This window comes from Melospiza georgiana, chromosome 3 (assembly GCF_028018845.1).
Source record: "Melospiza georgiana isolate bMelGeo1 chromosome 3, bMelGeo1.pri, whole genome shotgun sequence".
NCBI lineage: Eukaryota > Metazoa > Chordata > Aves > Passeriformes > Passerellidae > Melospiza > Melospiza georgiana.
In genome coordinates, this window is record NC_080432.1 from 44,833,315 (window position 1) to 44,855,040 (window position 21,726).

At 43.9% G+C, this 21,726-nt stretch overlaps 1 protein-coding gene across 1 annotated transcript; it reads left to right on the top strand.

Annotated features, from left to right (window-relative positions):
• Window positions 1–549: 549 nt before the first annotated feature.
• MRPS18A (mitochondrial ribosomal protein S18A) lies at window positions 550–21,646 on the top strand. The gene is made up of 6 exons (XM_058020849.1): window positions 550–654; window positions 827–858; window positions 3,347–3,451; window positions 11,335–11,458; window positions 12,223–12,289; window positions 20,898–21,646. The coding sequence occupies exons 1-6, from the start codon at window positions 555–557 to the stop codon at window positions 21,040–21,042; spliced, it is 573 nt and encodes a 190-aa protein (XP_057876832.1). The 5' UTR covers window positions 550–554; the 3' UTR covers window positions 21,043–21,646.
• Window positions 21,647–21,726: the final 80 nt, after the last annotated feature.

Sequence of the window (21,726 nt, forward strand, 5' to 3'; positions counted from 1 at the left end):
GAGGCTGCCCAGGGGAGGTTCAGGTTGGACAGCTGGAGGGATTCCTCTACAGAAAGGGTGATTCGACATTGGAATGCGCTACCCAGGGAGGTGGTGGAGTCACCATCCCTGGAGGTGCTCAAAGAAAGACTGGATGTGGCACTCAGTGCCATTGTCTAGTTCCCATGGTGGTGCTCAGTCATGGGTTGGACTCGATGACCTCAGAGGTCTTTTCCAACCTAGCTGAATCTGTAGTGCTGTGATCCCGAGCTGATACAACCGCCAGAAAATCCAAGCCCCCAACCAACCAACCAACCAACTAACTGAAAAAAACCCCAGGAAAACCCAAGCCCAGCACCAACCACAATACACTTAAAAGAAACAAAAGAAAGCAGTGAGAAGGACCACCCCGCGGAGAAGACGCTGGTCAGGAGAACACACTCCTCCCCTCCTGTCCCCACGGCTCTGCCCCTCGGGCGCCGGGGCGGGCGGGACGTGCCCCGAAATGGCGGCAGCGGCAGCGCCGCCCCCCCCGCCGGCGGAAGCGGCGTGACGGCAGCGCCGGCCTCGGCAAGATGGCGGCGCCCAGCCTGCTGCGCGGGGGGCTGCGGCGGATCTTCTCCGGGCTCCTGGGGAGCGGCTGGGCCGCGCCGCCGGCCCGCGCCCTCCGCCAGGGTGAGTCCGCAGGCGACTCTGCACGGCCCCGCGCCCCGTTGCCTCGCCGCTGTCCTTGAGAGATGGTTGCGGTCACTGTAATTTGCCCTCTCCTCCCGCCCCCTCCCAAATGCTACTTCGTTCAGGCTGCATGGGTCTCATTGTGGCTTCCCGTCTCTTTTTTCTTTTGCAGTCGTGGAGGTGACTGAAGGCAACACGACAACAGTAAGTCCCTGCACCCCTTTTCCTTGATAGCTGCCTCTGCCGTGGCTTCTCCCTCCTTCAGCCATGTGTGTGTCCGTGCCCTACCCAGCAAGTAAAGGAGAAACGGGGACGTTTTTCTGCTTGAAAGAGCTCTCAGGGTGTGAATGCAGAGCCAGGGTAGGAATTTGCTGCGAGTGCAAGTTAGCAGTGGAGGGTTTGGCTGCTGAAGGACAGGATTGTCACCTGTTGCTGGTGACAGGTACCTCCAGTCAGAGCCCTCATGAGCGTCAAACCCCTCGCTGCGGCCCGGGTAAAGTCGGAATCCCTGACCAGAGGCATTCAGGGTCTAAAACACTGGAGGCCATTCTTCAGACGGTTCTGTTCCTAAACTGGTGCCATTTGGCATCGTCTTGAGTGTGGACAGGCACTAGGGAAGATTGCCATTGGCTTTGTCACTTCATCCTGTGCTGGCAGTGGGATGAGGCATTGCAGGATGTGTCTGTACCCCTACATGCCACACGCATCTCATGCCTTTGATCTGTGTTGTGTTTGTTAACCTCAGCGTGTGCCATACTGGCTTCAGGTGATACATCTCATAACACACTTGGTAAAAAAAAAATAGTGTGAAAGGGGTGTTTTCAAAGGAAGACCTTAAATACGGAAGGAAAACTGCTCCTGAAAATGAAACAGAAGTTCTGAAGTAACTGATAAACAAGAGCATCTTCTTAGCTACAGTTTAAGGAAGGAAGGAAAAGATTAAAGCAGTAGTAGAATTAGAACTTTGCGTAGTTAGCACCATCTAATGTGTTATACTTTTATCAGGAGAACTGTCATTTTTTAGAAGTACAGAAATTACTGAAGGGGAAAGGAGATTGCATTATTCTGGTCACTTTGCATATGGCAGTAGCACTATATGCCTTGGCTGGAGAGAGATAACACAGGTTTTTTATTTTATATTTTATATACATATATACATGCGCATATATAAATATATATAAGATGAGAGTGAAGAAGGAATCTGGAAATAGCTAGAAGAGAGTGCACTTAAATGTTAATCTGTATATATATAAATAATAGGAGGGGGATGGACTCCCCTAAACCTGCTTGTTCATGCCTTTGAAACTCTTAAATATTTTCGTCCAAAATATATTTTGTTGAAAGTTTTATTGTATTTGTGCTAGTAGACATTGTCATGTCTGAAACCTGCATGGAGCAGAAAACTTGCTCTATTTGATACTACATATCTAAAATATATGGCAGTTAGCAAGATGTCCTAAGACTGTCGACAAAAAATAAGTTTAAGGGGTAGCAGTAGGTACGATGGAAGGCATCTATTTCTTGCCTTCAAGTGCAAAATTACTAATCTTTGCCCAGAAACCTGAAGAGAAGAGCTTGCAAGTGTGACCTGAGGTTGTTTTAACCAAAACAACAGGGGAGTATGCACACCAACAAAACACACTCAGTGGATTGCTGTATTTTGCACTCAATCAGTTTCAAAGGGGATGTAAATTATATTCTCAAAAGTCCAAAACATTAACTGAGGCTTGAAGTAGGAAAAAGTAAGCATTACATTAGCAGAGCCCTTTATGAAAATAACTCTTCCTGGAGATCTGGATATATTTGCTGTGTAATAGCATCAGTCTGGAATCCATCCATATTTTCTCTTCATTTGGGTGCAATTTGAGATAGCTCTTGTTTCCATCTGTAAGTCCTCAAAAAAGAAAAAAAAAAGACAAGTACACATGCAGATAGATTTTGCATTTGTAGCACATCTATAAATAGGAAACAAATTTGTCAAGTTCTTCCTTTACACACCTTGTACATCTCTTTGCATGTTACTTGTGAGAAAATTTCAGTATTAGATGCCAGCACTTTATAGTGATGTACAAAATATAATTTTATAATCTTGTAAAAGAATTGTTCAGAGAATTAAACGGGATAAAATATTGGTATTATAAAATAAATCTACAAGCGCCACAGACATTTCCTAACTATCCTTTCTTAAATTTAAATTTTGCTCAGAGTTTTCCCTGCTGGTGATTTATAGTTCAGCAAGCTCCTATATGTTTTCAGCTATAATATGCATCTGCTATTCTGTGACATTCTCATATTCCCAGAAGAAAAGTTCTTTTAAAGCTTTTGGCTAAAGGGCCTCTACAGTTTCAAGGCATGGTGGTTCAAGAGTACTGCAATAAGTGGAATTCAGGTGAATATGAGACCTCACACTGAGGTGAACTAGTTTACATTTAGAAAAACATACACAAGAATTTGCCGAAGGGTTTTTTATGCCCTTTGAATTTGTCCTTCTCCCCATAGTCTGTGGCATAAGCATTCCAAAGGACTTGTATCTCTATAAAAGTGAGTTAAATGATGCAGGTGCTGTTCCCCTTACATCCTCACAGGACTGGTCAGTGTACTGTGGACTCAATGAACAGTATTCCTTGAGTCACAGGTGCAGGTAGAGCTGTAAGCTGTGCCTGATCATTGCATGCTTTGAATTGTTTCCTAGATTGAAGGGAGAATTATAGAGGATGCTGAAGCACCACCTCCTCCAAACCCCTCTGGCCAGTGTCCCATCTGTCGCTGGAACCTGAAGCATAAGTACGATTATGTGGTAAGTTTAATGGAGGAATTCCTCCAACCCTCATTGCTGGACAAGTATTGCTCTCAGATCTACACACCTGCCCCTCTCGAGTTTTCCTGGGTGTAGTAAAGATACTTGACTCCAGCTCTGCTTCTCTTGGCTGCCCCAAGAGCCTCCCACACAGTAATTGCATGCCTTGGCTGATGGTGTTCCTGGGGAAAAGGATGAGCTTGTATCAAATAGGAGATTTGGAATTACTCACATGGCCATCTGATCTGACATGCCATAGCTCTTCTGTGCCCAGCTGTCTTTCACCATTGCACTTTCCAGAGAATCAAACTGGAATGTAGCATTTAGTCAGTGGATACAGGCCAAGCTCCAGAGAGGCCAGAAGATTTGACCAGGTCATTTATATGACTTCAAGCACTACGATTTCTCATTTGTCATTGTTCACTAAGTTAGTAACTGTTTCATACAGCTTCTAAAACTCTTTTTGAGTGTGAAGGAGCATACATTTTTACTTACATTGCAAGAAAAAAACCCAGGTTTTATTCAAGCATTTTGCAGGAAATGCTAATGAGAAGTTTATTAACTAAGGAGGGGATAACTAACACTAAACCTAGAATATGGGAAGGAAATCCTGTAGTGCTATAAACCAAAAGCACAACAGTCATGAATGCTTCAGAATAAGAAGCATGATATAGCAGATGCAGAATGTAACTTTACAAGAGGTCACTCAGACACAAGTTTACAAAAGGACTAAATTACCTCCTTGCATGCTCAAAACCCAACACTGGAATTAGAAAAGAGGAAAACCAGACAGGAACATGCTGTTACTAACATAAGGCAACAGAAAACTCAGAATAAGCTAATGTCAATAGGATTAGAGAGGGGGATACAAATAAATTGGAGAAAAAGAAATGTTTGTGAGAAAGTCCATTATTGAGAGGAGAAGGGGACTGAAAGCCACTTTGGTTGCAAAATGACTGTGCTGCTTGTGTGTAGTCCTAGTGCACACATGCAAAGGAAAAATTATGTTTTACTATCTGTATATTGATGGAAATTTGCAAATGTAAAACAACAGGGAAAAACAAATATAGAAATAACTTAAGCTTTGAATTAGGTACAGACCAGCAGGCCTGAATTGCATGTTGCTTCACGGTCTTGAAGGAATTAGCTAACAAATACATTACTTCACTCACAGGATTTTTTTAAAGCATAAAAAATAATTCTGGGGAATCACCAAATGGTTTGAAAACTGCAAGTGACATCCTAAGCAGATAAGAGTGGAGGGAGAATGATGCTGATGATTGCTGATTGGTAAATAAAACATTGCAAATTCTAAATAAAAGGTGTCAACTAGGAGTAAAAGCAAATAACCTGTTGGATAGGACTATTTAAGACTCATGAATTACGAAGAATATGAATACAGCAATAGTACCAGACAAAATTGCAATTTTGCAATTACTCCAGTCAGGTGAAACAACAGATGTGAGGTGTAAATGAAATACGTTTAGTATCTTTCCAAGCCTGTGTTGCAGAAATGGAGACATTTAGAATCTGATGTTGTCGGTGATTCTTACTCAGGCTGGGTACAATATTAAACAGTGAAATAAGTTGGGGGCAGGGGAGTATTTAGTGTTTCCTGGCTTGGTTTCTCAACAACATGGGAAACCTGGATATACAGTGAATTTGCAGATCATAATAAATGAGGTGAAATGACAAATACCATTTTGTAAAGTACTACAAAACCGGATCATGTCTGTTTTGCGTGGCCCGTGTTCGAATGCGGAGATTCCTTGCAATTCTTTTTCATGGTTACTGAATTGTGTAGTGATCAAAACCAACTTGTTACTTACTCTGGAAAATACTTTTTTAAGGTTCATATCATTTTATGTGACTTATAAATGCAAGACATAAACAGCATCATTAAACTCAGTAATTCTAGAGATTTACAGAAAGCTTTCCGTGAGTCACACATTTACAACCATTGAGAAACTATAAACTGATGCTCAGGGATGAAATAAGTTATGGCAGCGGATTACATCTTGGAAACACATATGTAGACTTACATAGATTCAGTTCCTGCTGCCATGTGTGGTAGAAGACTCCAGTGAGTATCTGGAGAGATAATGCCATCAAGAACCAAAGATGTTTTAGACAATGTGATTCTGTAGAGTCTGAGTTCCAGGATTAGAAATTGGTCACAACAGACAGTGTGAAACACGAGTTTTACATGTGTTTGTAGGGTGAACTAAATTATGAGTTTTCTTCCACACTTGACTTTGATTCTTAGATCCTGATTTCTACTGTGTATTAAGGAGGCAAGAGAAAACAAAATGTCAAGAGAGATTCTGCAGCCAATCTTGAGCATCATTACTAAGATAATTTCTTATCTAAGAAATTGTGGTGCTGGGAGGCGATCTATGAATGTAGATTCGTCTCAGCTGTCATATAGATTTTGAATGCATGTGCATCTAGTGTGTATATATCCAGTGTTCTTTCTGGACAAAGAGCTAAAGAGAGCACTGTGAAGTGGTATTTTGAAATTGTAGACATTTCTTACCTGATATTTAGAAGCATCCCTCTGTGGGGCTGATTAGAACTAGGAGAAATTTGAGTTCTGGGGTAGACCACTTCTCACTTGTCCCTTATGTTTTTGAATGCTTTGTACAAGTTGCATATTTTCAGGATTTTCAAATGTTAAAATCTCCCTTTTCTGCACTAAAGTACTCTCTGCTATTTTATTCTCTGCTGCAGCTGTGGTGAGCAGCAGAATCTTGAGATGCTTTAGTGAAGTGCAGGCATTTAACTCTGTGGGCAATTAAACAGTGGGACATTTTTCTCAATGATGGTTAATTGTCCTAAATATCTGTAAATTGAGAGCAGCTATTTTTGTTAAAGATATAACCTAATTCATACAGCATAACCTATAAGATGAGCTTGGTGAGAGATTGGAATAGATGGTGGTTCCTTTGAGATTGATAAGCTGAGATCAGTCTGTTGCACAGAAAGGAAAGTGTGAGCTTTTTTGCTTGGGACGCTTGTAATTGGACTGAATGAGGCACTATGAAAAGGGAAGTGTTGAATTAGCCCCTGAGGGAGTTGAGTAATATGACCTCACAGGACTTTCCTTTTGTCCTGTGCAGCTAGCACAGTCTAAAGTAGTGGCATAATGAGTTACTCTGGCTGTCAGAGAACTGGGGCACCAGTGTCTCCAGAGTCATTAATCAATTGAACAGGCATTGTGAGCCCTAGCAGGTCATGATTCCAACCTGCCTCAGCTGGGGTGTAGAGGGCTGCAGTTGTCTTTCCTAGTTCAATCCTGATCCTCTGGTGTGGCTCAGGATAACAGAGCTTAATATATAAATTCCCACAGTTTGTGGTCTGCATGTGTCCGTCTGTCCAGTGAAACTGAGATCTCAGTTGATGTTTTTTTCATATCCATCAGAGATAAAAAAATTATTTTGGTCATTGTACAAATGCAACTGGATTGAAACCTGCAATTTTACAAAATGTGTGGAGAATGGTGTACAGCTCCCAGGAGTAAGGGAGAGAGGAAAAACTAGATTCTTGTATAACTGGAAATAATGACTGACAGACTTGTCTGATACAGCTCAGTAGTAATTTGGCTGCACAGATAGAACTGTTCTTGCAGTAAATAAAAGTTTTAATGAATCACGTGTCAGTCAAGGATCCTGCTTTTCCAAGTGTCTGCAGACATTAAAATGCAGGTGCCTCTGCATTTTGGTTACCATCTATTCACAAGAATATGTGGTGTATAGTGCTCCATCTAGCAAGTTTGTCCAGCCCTTTTAGAAGTGGAGGCTAAACTTGTTTTTCATTTTCCCCCCTTATCCACTTCAAACATCATTAGTTTGAGTAGGCAGTAAATATGTCATCTTGCTTTGGCAACATTTAGGGGAAATCGAACTGCAGGCTTTGCCTATTAGCCCTAGATTAATTCAGTCCAAGTTGTTTTCATCAAATGCTGCAGATTACAGGGGTGGGAATCTGGATCCAGCCTCATGGGAGCTGTCCAGTGATTAAAGCAAATCAGTGGTTACAGGCTTGGCTGTCCACTAGCACAAAATATGAATTTCATGGAACATGACGGCACCATGAGAACTTGCCAGACATATTTTTTAATTTGACCGCTCCATGTACTTGTTCACTTCCCTCCACAGCTGCCCCATGAAGTTGGCTGTACCTGTCTGCTTTGTCCCAGTGGTAAGATACATCTGTGTGAATATTCTGGGAGAGGCACCTGGCCTGTTAACTGTGGGGAATCTTCAGAAAAGGACAAACCTTTGGTCAAGAGTGCAGCATTTTGAGCCAAGCAGCGTGACTGTGATTTGGAGCTGTAGCAGCTGGGACATGACTGGTGATTTCAGTCGAGAAATGACTGCCACACCAGGGTGTTGGTCAGTTGGTGACACTGTTGGTCAGAGATGATAACAGAGAACAGATTCTCTTGATTTTTTTTTTCCCCATAGGGAGAAAAAAAATATCTCCATTTGCTTCCCACCACCCTCTTTGCATGGAAACACTTGATAACAAGCCTGTGACTCCATGAGGTGTGGTGGTAATATGAGAAATCACTTGGACCACACACACACCCTTCAAAAGAGTGTGTGGCCTACTTAGGCTTTCATGGCTGCAAAGACTGAAACTGCCTCAAATTTGCCATCAGCTTTCTTCCTCCTCTTCTCCACAGAGTACTGCAGCAGGCTAGTAGCATGGTCTTGCAAGTTTTTCTCTTTCTAGGTACTTAGAGCTGAACAGTCCTTTTTCACTTAGGGAAGTGTTATGTGCTAAATGGCGGATTGAGCTGTTGGTGATTTGAAGATCCAGACAGCTAAAAAAGAGGAAAAAGGGGGATAGAGTCGTGCTCTGGTTTCCTGAATCCAATCCAGTGTATTTCAGGAGTGGTCAAAAGTCAATGTTCTTGGACATTTTGGTTGGCCTCCATCCAGTTTCTACTAGTGCAGCTGGCACCATCTGGTGCCCTGGTTACTGTTCTCCCTGGCAGGGCCATGTTTAGCTGGGCTGAGGGATACTCTGCTTCCCTTTAACCATGGATGGCCTCCCAGGAGCCCACTCCTAGTTGCTCAGCTGGCTTTTCTCCTTTGGATGTAGCATAGTTCTGCAGGGTGCCTGGTCAGTAATTTTGTGTCAGTGAGGTATTAAATTCAGTGTCTAAATGTCAGTGGTCCCACATGACATGGCATGTTTTCAAAGGAGCTGGATCTGAGAATCAGTCTGAATGTGTTCACTGTAGACAAGTGGATGCAGAAAGCAGGAACCATGGGAAGAGGGAAGCTCCATGTCATGATATTAGTGAGGATGGTATTGATTGGGGGTGGGAAGGACAAAAACAAACCACAGAACCCCCAGACAAATAAAAACCCTCAACATTTTGTCTATAACACTTGTAATCAGCATTTTATCCCAGGTGACTTGAATGCATTTTTAAAAACAGTAGGAAGGAGGAGCCTGAGAACTACGGATCTATCAGCCTCATCTCTGTGCCTAGGAAGATCACAGAACATCCCCCTAGAAGCTGTGCTAAGGCACATGGATGACAGGGAGAAGATTTGATACATCCAACAAGGCTTCACCAAGGGCAGGTCCTGCCTGACCAACCCAGTGGCCTTCAGCAATGGAGTGACTCTATCAGTGGGCAAGGGAAAGGCTTTAGATATCATTTATCTGGACTTCTGTAAATACTTTGATGTGGTCCCCAATATTTTTCTTTCTAAATGGAGGGGAGATAGACTCAATGGCTGAACTGTTAGATGCATAAGGCATTGGTTGGATAGTCACATCCAGAGAGTAGTGGTCAACTGCTCAGGTCTGATAGACATCAGTGACAAGTGGTGTGACTCAGGGGTCCTTACTGGGACCAGTTCTATTTAGTACCTTCATTAATGACATAGACAAAGGGATTGAGTGCACCTTTGTGAGGTTTGCAGATGTCACAACTGAGGGATGGGATGCCATCTAGAGGAACCTGGACAAGTTCAAGTGGGCCTGTGGGAATTTCATGCGGTTTAACAAGAGCATGTGCAAAATGCTGCACCTGGGTCAGTGCAGCCCTCACTATGAAGACAGGCAGGGAATGAACAGATGGAGAGCAGCCCTGGGAAGGACTTGACGGTGCTGATGGAGGAGAGGCTGAACATGACCCAGCAATGTGCACTCACAGGCTAGAAACACACTTCTGTCCTGAGCTGCATCAAACAAAGAGTGCCCGTCAGGGCAAGGGAGGGGATTAACTCAATGATTGTTAAGGTCTCTTGCAACCCAAACCATTCTATGATTCTATGACAGCATCTGTCAGAATCCATCATTACCAGAAGGGCGTCCTAAATTCCAGCAGCCCCCTTGACAGCTGAGCTGGTCTTGTGCAGTGGGCTGGGTGAATAATTCCTGGTTACCTAGATTTCTGAATACTCACTTTACATTCACTCGTGATTGTTTGCTTTTGCAAGGCCAGTATATGAAGGTAAGAATGCTCCAGGGAGCTCTTTGTAGAACAGCAAGGGTGGGGGGTTAGGAGCAGGTCTGTGAATCTGTGAACTGGCAGTCAGGATCACCCAACATGAAAAGCAACAAGTACTCTTTGTTCTTGCCTGTTGCCCTGGCTGAGGAGTGCAAAGTTCTGCCATGCCCCGTTTGAACTCACTCTGTCAGGATGCTCGTTTGCTGGCTGCTCCCCTCAGCCTGCTGGCAGCCTCTGCATGGTCCTGCTGCCTCCACTAGGAACATACTTACAACAGCCGTGGAGAAGTAAACTCTCAACAAGTCTGTTGAAGGGGAAATAACAAGTGGGAAGTCTCTGGAGTCCATTTGTGCCAACTTATGCTGATGTCAGGATGTCAAGAATGCCTACTTATATTGACCTGAGGGGTATCTTTGAATACCCTCTTGAGGGGTATCTAGCTCTGGTGTGGAAATGGAGAGCATGGATCTGAATCCTGGGCTGTTGTACTGTGTACAGTTAATGGGACACTTGTGCAATAGCTGTTGCTGCTGTGTTTAAAAATTCGTCATTCCAGCCCTGTGATACTATCTGATCCTAGAGATCCCTTTAAATTGTTTTTATTAAAAGGGCTGCTTTACATTTCTAGGGTTTTTAATTGTAAAGGTCAACAGCAGTGTAGTCTAAATTGTTCTTGAATCACAGACGAGCCCTCAGCATGCTTCGAGTGCTCCTTTCGTGCACCATGACTGTCACAGCCCCACCTAATGCACGCACAGTTGAAGGACTGACTGCAGCAATTTATCCTATTAGTCCTTTCTCATCAGCACATATTCTTTTCTTACAGAAAGCTTCCTCATACAACATCTTGGACTGTTTCCCTGATCTCCACCCCTCTGGAGAGACCTGAGGGAAGCTCCACTATGGGAAACTAGATAAAAGTTTGAAGAGGAGATAGCAGAGAACAATCCTGCTCTGAGGGAACAAGGAGGGAGTCAGAGGTGATCTAACATATCTGTGAACTTTAGGACAGCAGCTGTGATGGCATTTCAAGTTGTGTAAACAATATGCATCTGTAGGTCTTGTGCAACTCTTAGTACCTAGGACACATTATCTTAGCAAGAATCTTGGAGCAAGTAGAGAAACAGTGAAGGAGCAGGGATTGCAGCTGACATCATGTGTTTACACTAGTGAAGTCAGGGGAAGACTCAAACCATCTGAGTGACCTTACTAAGCTAAACTGGCAGGCAGTGACAGCAAGCAAAAGCCACTTGTTGCCAAGCTGCAGACAAAATGCGTAGGGAGGAATCATTGTTTGTTTTACATTGTTTTGAGTTCTGTACACAACACAAGGCTCAGCACAACACCTGCAGTCACAGCAGTGAAGGTAGCTGGAGAACTGATGGTTTTGCCCTTCTCTCTCCCTCAGGATGTCTTGCTGCTGAGTCAGTTTATCCGTTCAGATGGAGGGATGCTGCCACGAAGGATCACAGGCCTCTGCTTGGAGGAGCACAAGAAGGTTGCTGTGTGTGTGCAGATGGCTCACCGTGCAGGTACACAACCTCTGACTGTAGGGTACCTACTGAACCCTTTGAGAGGGGTCTCCTGCCCAGTTGGTATAGCTCAGTGAGATGTCACTGTCCAGTCACCCAGCAAACTTGTTATGGTCCAAGTGCTGGGACAGGGTGATGGAACAGAGACTACTTGTTCTGCTTTCTCTGTGTCCTGACTCTTGCCTTGACAGAAGACATTTATCCCTGTAGATGAGACAAATGTTGCAGAAAGATCTAGGAAATGACTCAGTCTCCAGTAACTAATGATTAAACACCTGCTTCTGAAATTACTTGATTTACCTAAGCTTGACCTACCCCATTAGTAACGTGCAACTCTGCCATCTGCCATGTGATGACTTTTTTACTTTTCCCAGGTTGACACAGTCAAGAGTATTGTGCTGATCTTTGTGCCTGGTACCTGAGTTGTATCCAAGTTAAATGGACTGAGAATTTTAATAGTCAGATTTTCCATCCTGGAGATGGAATCTGACGGGACACCAGTGGCCCGTGTCCTCTGTAAAAGCCTCTGTGATAAGCCCAAGTGACAGTGTCTTTAGTGTATATTTCCTCCCTATACCCAGCACAACTTCTCGGCTTCTCTGGCTGGGGTGCAGGGTCAGCAGTGACTGAAGATAAACTACCCTTTCTAATGTATTTAAGCTTTTGTTGTGCTGTTGCCTGGCTTATGAGGTGTAATGTGACTTCTGAATGCAGTAGAAGCAAAGAGACACTGCAAAATATTCTCACATCTTTTTCTGTTTCAGGTTTGTTGCCAAACCATAGGCCTCCACTTCCTGAAGGGCATGTTCCCAAGAAACCCAAGCTGAACAGGTGAATAGTCTTGTCTTTCCACATTTCTCTTATTCAGGAATAAATTGGAAAGGGAAAAGCAGCTCCTTACAACTGGGTGAGAAATGCCTCAGGCAGCAGGGTTCATCAAGTGTACTCACGATTTTGGAGAAGATCTGTCACAATATTTTCTTGGCAGTCTTTTAAGGACAAGTCGTATCTCATATAAACCATTTATTCACACAAGATTAAAACTGCCACACATGTTAGAGTCTGCCTGCCCTTCCTCAGCTGTGCTCACCTCCTCATCACTAACAATCAGTAAGGCAGTCACAGGAGGATGCCACAGATAGAGTCACAGCAGTGCAGAGTAGCTGAGGTTGGAAGAGGGAGGCCTCTGAAGATTGTCTAGTCCAAGCTCCCTGCTTAAGCCAAGTCACCTAGAGCAGCTTACTCAGAATCATGTCCAGCCAGGTTTTGAGTACATCCAAGGATAGACGTTCCCCAGATTCTTCTGAGGGCAGCTTGTTCCAGAGAACCAGCCTCATAAAGGTAGTGTTTCTTACATTCAGACAGAATTTCTTTTTTAATTTGTGCCCAATGCCTCTTGTCCTGTCACTGAGCACCAGTGACGAGGGAGAGCCCTCCCCTCTCCTCTTTACACCGTCCCTTCAGGTACTTGGGAACATTGGTAAGACCTCACTGAACCTTCTTCTCTGCAGGCTGAGCAGTCCCTTCTCTCCTAGCCTGTTTAACCCCCAACAGCAGGAGGGTGCAATGATAGCAGCAGTGAGGAGGGCAGGCTGAGCAGCCAGCAGGGGCCCATCACAGGCGTGTTCCCTTCTGCCCCATTCTGGTTTCCTCCAGTCAGCGATTTGCCCTCTGCCCGCTCTTCCCCCTCCCCAGCCTGAATGGCCCCTGGCCTTTGGTGGGCAAAGGGAAAGCCTGCAGCCGCCTCCTGCTCCGTGCTGGGCGCTTGGAGGTGCTAATCCCCTGTTTATAACCTCACACTTTGTTTCCATGGGGATGTCAGAGCTGTGTAGGAACCTCGCATTAGCAAACCGTGGGGTTACCAGAGGCCATGGGGCTGTCGCTGGGAGAGCTTAGACTGCAAGGCTGGAGACTCCTGCATTTCAGGTCTGACTCTACAGTGGAGATTTGAGAGAGGCTCCTGGAAATGCTGGCAGGCTGCATAATGTGTATCAGTGAGGGTCAAATTAGAGAACTCCACATTTGATGCAGCCCTGTAGCCATCAGATACTTCAACTGTAATAACTTCTTCCTTGTGTCTTACAAGTCTTGAGTATTCTTTAGTAGCTCTGTCTTATCTGGCAGCTGTGGGGTGGAGCATATTATCTTGTTAGCATTCACATTGCAACCCTGAGTAGCAGGTTGAGACTGGAAATGGTAAATGCAGTATCTTGCTGAAATCACGCCAGGACTCCAAATCTGATGCCCTGACTCTTACAAATTGTTCTATAGACCTTTAGTAAGAACAAAGAATGAATACCTCCGGATACATTCTGCATGCAAGTAGGTGTGCTACACCTCTAAATTTATTAAATTAGAGATTACTGCATTGCTAGCCCCTCCCTACACTACCCTTGTTTTTCTCTTCCCAAAGAGGGAATGTAGCAGGCCCAGTGGAAGCAGTTTAGAAAAAGAGAGCAGAGCTGTTTGCTGACAATATGGAGTAGCATTGAAGTAGGCAGACCTTGGGGTCTGAGTGGAGATAAGAGAATAAGATCAAGAAATGGGATTGAAAGTTTTGATGGTGGGGCTGACTCTATACAAATGCGTCCCAAGAATAAGGATAAAGTGCATGAGTACTTCAGGAGTTCTGTTCTCCTGGTCCCTCATGATACTGTCTTATCAGCCTGTTGGAAGGGGAAAGCTCTGTGTTTTGGAGCCTTGCAAAATCTTGGCCATTCTGTAAGGATTTTGACCATGTGAACCCCCACCTGTACTTCCCTCGTTGCTCTCTAGAGCAGGAGCTGGCATGGCATAAGGCAGGAGTTACAAATTGCTTCCTTCCTCTAGCCTGAAGTGCACCCACATGCTGAATGGCTGAAGTCATTTAGCTGGTACTTATTTTGGGAATGAAGCCAGAGCTCTTATCAGAAGTTTCCCACATAAATGACTTGTCCAAGCTTACCTTGTCTTTGCCTCTGTACTTGTTTCCAAAGCTTCCTGTGAGTCTGCAGTAACTTGGGAAGCACTCAATCTGTGGTGCTGCTAAATGCAAGTGAACTGACAGGGGAGAAAGGGGGCAGAAGTGGGCTTGAATTCTGGAGTCAAACAAGCTGCCTTGTTCAATGCCATCAGAACATGTCTGCATCATCCTTTAACCATGTAATATCAGGACTATTCACCTGGCTTAGCTTGTTCCTTCATTGTGTTTATGTCCACTGGATTTTTAAGTGCCAAGAAGACATCAAGAGGATCTAAAGAGAGCCCATTATAGCAGGCAGTGCATTACACAGTTAAGTGATGTGTTTTCCAAATCTTTGAGCTTCATCTCTTTTTGAGATCACTGTATTGGCTGTTCTAGCCATCTTTACCACTCTGCTTAGATGAGAGGTAGCAGTGCCTTTCTGCACTGCTGCTATGGCCCTGGGAATGTCAACAGGGAGAAACTGAGATGCCTCATAATATGTTTGTTATTAGTTTGTTAAAGCTTTTCCAAGACAAGCACAGGTAATGTAAGTAATCTGTTGTCTGTCTCTTTACTCTGAATGGAGAAAGTTTTCACTTTTGTAAAGGAAGGGCTTCTGAGAAGACCTGTCTACTCCAGATGTTACCTCACACACTTCTGTGGGAATTTGTGTCTGGGAGCTGCCTGCCATCTTACACTGAGGTGAAGAATGTTTTGCTTATCGTAGAGCTCTTGACATACTACACCATCAATGGCTAGAATGACAGAACTAAAGCCTAAGATAGCCTTAGGGACTGATTCCACTCACACCACCTGAGATTGAAGGAGATTCATCACTTCAGTGTCAGTTGGGACTCAGAGCCCGGTGCCTCTGCCATGATACAGAGCATTGAACTACTGCATGTAGACTAGGAGCAGCAACTCTGGCCTGGCTGAAGTCTGGCAGATTATTTCATTTGGATGAGCCATCTCTTGGATTTTTTTTCTTGTTTGGCAAAGTTCTGGTTGGTGCTCCCTGTGGCCAGGCTTCTTCCAAGGCTGTGTCATTATTTTTGAGAGCAGCTTCATTTGTTGCCAAAAGAGGGACAAATGAGCCTGATGAAAAACTGATGTGTCCCTTAGACAATGTGTGCATTGTCTAAGGCCAGCTACACAGGATGAACTCTATGGCTCCTGGGCAAATGTACTAAGGAAGTATATAAAGAATTGAGGAGCTGCATTAATGTATACTTTTGAAAGCACTAAAATAAAAGTTGTTCCTCAGTTATATTTTTACTGCAGTTGTGGCTGTCTTGGCCAGAATGTGTGGCCCATGTCACAGTCACCCTGATTAAAGTGAGCCTACTTCAAATCCAAAGAGTCTGGCATGCACTGGCTAGCACCTAGCTGGGATTAAAAGGTATCATGCCTCCATATGGAGCTATCAGCAAACTGCCTTGTTTTAACAAGGGTCAGGGGTGCTGACATGCCATTGATTTAGTGTTGTGAAGTGTGGATTTATCATGCAGAACCCCTCTGCCTCTCAAGAAGGTGCTCTTCTGATGCTTATTCAGTGATGTTTTCCAAAAAGCAGAATTCCTGCTCTGTTTTCTGAACTGGTTGTACTATCTCAATTGTACGAACTTTGGACATTCCCTTCTACATGCCCCAGATTTCTCTGCAAAGCGATAAGGATTTCCCTGCTTTGCACTGGGTCATTTGGCAGCTGGCCTTCCTCTACCCACTCCATCTCCTTATCCTGTTTCCACTACTGGAATTCAAGAGGAGCAGAATGCTTTGAGAATATCTGACCTGCAAATCTTGCCTTGTACTTGGTTATATAGCTGTCTAGCATAGTATGGAACATTCATCCATGATGTAATGTAACACAAAGGAGGAGATTGGGAACTGCAGAAGAAGGCAGAAGATGAAAGTGAAATGCTAAGCTTTGTGGTCAGCTAAGCTGAGGGTGGTAGGAGATATATAAGAGCATCTTGTGGTCAGAATTCAACTGGGGAGCATTCCAAATCTCCCTCTTCTAGCCTCTGCAGTTGGAACACTGTCCAGGTGAGACTTGCCATGATATTTCTCATTTCTTGGACTTCAGTTCTTTGCCTTTTTGCTTTCTGCCTGATTCATTTTTGACAGTGATAGCTCATGAATGTTACCACTTTACTAGCTATGCTGCTTTTGAAGAATTGGCCGTGGGAGTAACTCACATCATCCATGAACTCTTGAGTCTCATGTCCTCACCTTCTCTTATGTATCATTTGTCTGCAGAAGTTGGACATTGAAAACAAATGAAGTTTACCCTGTCAATGCAGAATTACTCCCTACAGTTAATTTTCCTCATGTTTGGCCCAGTCTGGGGCTTTTGCTCTTTCCAGGGGATCATTTCACAAGCAAATTTGTCATGCAGCCAAGGATTGTTCCCTCATCCTCAGCCTGTATTCTCCCTTTCAAAACTTCCTGCTGTTATTTCTGCATTTGTTCATGCTCCAGCCTGGCATGTTCCAGTTAAGTGCTGCAGCAACAAAATATTTTCACTAGCCTGTGAGGCTGAGGAAGTTCTAAGCGATTTCACCAGTATTGTGTAGGGTGACAGACTGTTCTCATACTCCAGAGTAATGTATGTGCAGGCCACCACACACCAGAACCATTTGGGAAACAGTCAAGCTCAGCTGTAGGTCAAACGTCTTCCTTTCAGTAATGGAAACCTGAATAGCTCAGCAGTTTTCTTTTCAGCATGGAAGTTTTTGCATGGAAAATGTGGACTAACAGTCTATCCAGAACAGTCCCTGAATTCAAGCCAGCATCTAGATGCTCTTTTAATATGAATGTAGCACTCATGTTCTTCTGGCAAGTCCGGAGTATTGGTTAAAACACAACACTGTGTTGTGAAGTTGTTCCCTATCCAAAAGGACGAGGGGATATCACAGGTTCCCTGACTCTGGGGTCTGTCAGCAAGAGGTGCTGTTAGATTATGGAGTACTTGATTTTGACTGCTCAGCTGCCTCTCCATTTCCAGCTTCCTACTGGAAGAGCATAACTTGGCACAAATAGTATCTTAGTCAATCCCGCCTGCATCACCTGAACTGGAGGAGTTGTTCTGTGTTAAGCAAGAGGCAGGCTCCCTACAAATTCCTCATGAATTACAAAGTTCTCAGGCTCTGTGGACACCTCTTGTCCCTGGGAGCAGAATCTGGTTTCCCTGCTATCAGCATTTCACTCCAGCAGCATGTGGTTCCTCTCATCTGCATGGGAACTGTGTTGTGCATAGCATGTGTACTCAAAAGCAAAGAGCCAGAGGGGCTGCAGGTGAGCAAAGCCAAGAGGTGTCATGGGAAGGGATGTGGCAGGGAGGAGGCAGTCTCGCCAGCACTTTGATCGAGTGCTTCCTGCAGTCTGTAGCCCTCTGCCTTCTGCTCTTAATCCAAACAAAAGCCATATTGAAAAAATTCAGTGAGGGTTCAGAAGTTCAGGCTTGAATTGTACCAACACGGCCTTTGCTTGAGCTGTGTATGTGGTTTTCCCATTTCCCTTACCCTGCACATGAAAGCCTTGTGCCTACTCCTAGGTCTGAAGTGGCAGCTTCCTAGTGGGAAGGCCTGTCCACTGAATAGAATCCATGAAAACAGACTTCCACATGCTACAGAGATTTTAGGCTATTACAAAGACTGCAGGTGAATTAACCACAGTTGTTTCCATCCTGATTATATCTTGCCATTTCCCATCAGGGAAATCCCACCAGAGTTCCTATCACAGTTTTTCTGCATAAATTTGTGCACTTGGAGTCCAGGAATTCTTGTTCTTGCTCAGAACCCTGCCTTAGTCAAGGGGGCAAGCAGAGCCCTGAGGTGAGTCACAATTCCCAAGACTGGCAGTTATGTCCCCTTTGCCTAGAGTGGGAGCTGTGCACGCTGAAGTGACAGGTGAGGACACTGTGGACCAGCCTCATTTGGCATCCACCTGAAGAGTCTTTCCTGACCACCTTCAGCTGCTTGAGAAAATTCAAACACTCTGCCAGTGTGTGTTTGTAGGTGATCATAAAAACTCCCCAAGACAAACCTTATTAGATACAAAGAAAAGTAGGGGCACTTGGTGAGTAAAGGGTGTGCCCTACCTTACATGGATGGCACAGTTTGCAGGGAAGTCGTGTGTGCTGAGCTTTGAAGCTCTCCTCTGTGAGTTTTGTGGATTGTTTTTACTCACAGAAAAAAAACCCCAAATCTGTGAAATAGTAGGAAACGGAGTTAGTCAAAGAGGAGAAGGAACTTTGTAGGCTGACTGCTCCCAGGCATCAGGCTTTTGCACTGCTGAATCAAGGTAAAAAAAAAAAAAAAAAAAAAAAGAAAAAGAGGCAGCAAACAAAATAGGACAAGTTTGAGTTTGGGACAAAGCAAGTATTAAAAACCCTAAAAGCAAATGTGCTCCAGGAAGGGAAAGCGTCCAAATGTCTGTTTCAGCTAACAATGAAAAGCCCCAGCCTGCAGTCCCCAAAGGAAGCCAAAAGCCTGGACCAGAGGGCTGGATTAGACCTGCTCAAAAGAGAAATAACAAAAGCTTTAAAATCAGGCCATTACTAAATCCTCCTTCCTATGCAGAATTGGGGTGTGCACTTCCAGCCCCCACACAGAAACAGAGGGATTTCTTAAAAAGCCACTGTCTGTCTAAACCTGCATGCAGCATTGATGTGTATCTCACATTCACACATTCACTACTCTCCCAGTGAGATCATTTATTATCACAGGAGCACTTTCCCGTAATCATGTGGACACGTGACCAGAATTGCACTTGGCACACTGATGCATTAAAACAATTTGGGATTTTTTCCCTCCTTTTCTGTAAGTGTAGTCTTGCAATAGCAAAATTTGTGCTACACCCCCTTTGCAGCAAGGGGAATATGAAAAGGAAGACCTAGCCCATGTGCTCTAATAGCTCTACAGCTTCCCAAAGAAGCTGTCTTGCCATGGTCCTTTGCCACATTCCAAACTAGGGACTGTGTTTGGTCTCTCTGAACTCCCCTTGCATGTGAAATTAGAGACAGGAAAGTCTCTCCCACTTCCTGTCCCAATGCTGTTATGTAAGGGATTCCACTAATGCACTAGCATAGCATGACAGGTCAGAAGGGACAAGTTTAATGCACACATAGGAAAACAAGTGGCTGGATCTTGCTATGTGTCGTCACCCAGACCCCTCCTGCTGGTGCTTCTAGGTGTTTTAACTGTCATAAAGTCCTCAAAGCAAAGCATTTTGGAAGTGCCTTGATTTCAGAGGCAGAAAGCTCCACATGTGATTAATTTTCCAGTTTGTGATATTAGGGAGAACTGAGGAAGAAGAAAAGTGCTAAATGGGCTGCTGTTCTGCAGTCTGTGGCTGCCTGGCATAGCAGGCTTTCTTTGTAGCTCTCAGGAATGTGCCAAATGCCTTCAAACAAATGTCTCTGTCCAAAGTTCTTAATATCTCAAATTTGCACGATGCAAATAAAAGGTAACAAAGCTTTTTGTGGAGAGGATGAGTGATTGAGGTTACATTAAGACCATGGGATTACTCAACAGAGGCGTGCAAACATCGCTGGACAAAGTTTATCAGTCTGTTCCAAATTCTAATTTGTTGGAGCATTGTTTGTGCAGATTATGCTAAGGTTTTACTTTGGATCTTCATTGTCTGAAAAGACTCCTCTTTCTCTAAGGACCTCTATTCCCCTCTCTACTGGTAGCAAAAGATTTAAAGCCTAACAAAACTCCAGGCCACCCAGCCACAGGGTAAGATTTCCAGTAACTGATTCTGGATCTGAAATCCCCTGCCTGTTTGCAAAGCCAAGTTTAAAACTTCAAATGGTAAAAAGCAGAGGATATTTGCCAGACTCTGCTCTTCACAGAGATTTGTAGTTGTGATGATAATTCCATTTTAATACCTCTTACACTGTGGGTGCTGACTTCGTGCACTAGCAAGCTCTTATAGCATTGTACAGAGAACACTAGAGCAAATATGGAGATATAAAAATACAAGACTAGGCCAGAAACCCATTGCATGCAGAAGTAATAGCTAATTATCCCCCCAAAGTAAATGTATTCATTTTTAGAAGCTTTCTCACAGAATTTAGCCTTTGTAATTAGTTTACCTTATTGAGACCAGCTGTTGAAATAACACTTCCCCTAGAGGCTGGACGCATTCAGTCTTGGACTTAGTTGCAATGAAGGGATTTGGCACTCCTGTTTAGCTGCAGGTGGACAACTTGCCAGCAGCCTGGAGACTACACCTGATTTGTTTTGTGAAAATGGAAGCAAGCAGGTGCCAGTGGGTTCAGTGGAGAGATGAGCTTAGAAATTCCAAAACAAACAAAAATTCCTTTCCTGTGGTCCCTTCTGAATTGAGGGAGCTCTGCTCATGGTTATTCCTTTTATAAAGATGCATGTTGGGGAGGCAAAGGCTACAGTGTCTTGCTTCTGCTTCAGCTGGAACATTTTCTCAGTGATCAGTCTCAAACTGTTTGTGTTTGTGTTGTTTTGACAGGTACCTGACCCGCTGGCCCGTCAGATCTGCAAAGCCCATTTGGAAGAGGGGCCCTAAGTGGTGCAAAAAGCCCTATCCAGTTGGACACCCTTTGCTGAAGGATAATATCAAATATACACAAAAGCCTCTCTGTTTAAACCACTAGTGGCCAGAACTAGCATAGTCAGTAAGCACATGTTGTCCACTGTTCTGCTGGGGTTTTTTTCAAGTTTGTTAATATCTCCAATTTTCTTATTCCAAAATTGTCTTTAGTACTCTATTGTGTACAGCTGTAATCTTTTCCTCTGGGAGAATACAAGAGCCATCAAAGCAAAGTTCAGTGTGCAGGATGATTTGATAAAAGCAAGGGTCAAAGACTTTTACCTCAAAGCCAGAAAGCATCTGTAGGCTTTTGTTTCTTTATGTTCCACAAATAGGTTTGGAAAAGGATGTTCCCTTCTCTTCCCAGCAGTGACTGGTGTTTCCCCATTTAAGGTGTGTTTCAAGTCAGATTTGCCTCATTTGGGCTTTTGTACCTGTGACACAGATGGAAGAAAAATTTCTCTGCAGCACTGTATTTTCTCAGCAGTAACAGAAATTGTTACTGACTACTGAAATTAATTTTTTTAAATTATCATCTGTTCTATCCATAATTTTCAGCAGAACACCTGTGGCAGTGGCAAAGAGGTGTGCATTTTACTTGTCCCCTTAAGAATTCCTGGCTTGTTCTTCACTCCTGAATCTGGCAAATACACAGTGTTGACATCCTTGATGACCGCCTGTTTTTTTCTCCCCAGCAAATAAATTTTCATAAATCTTCCATATCAGTGATATGGTTGCTTCCTGGGAT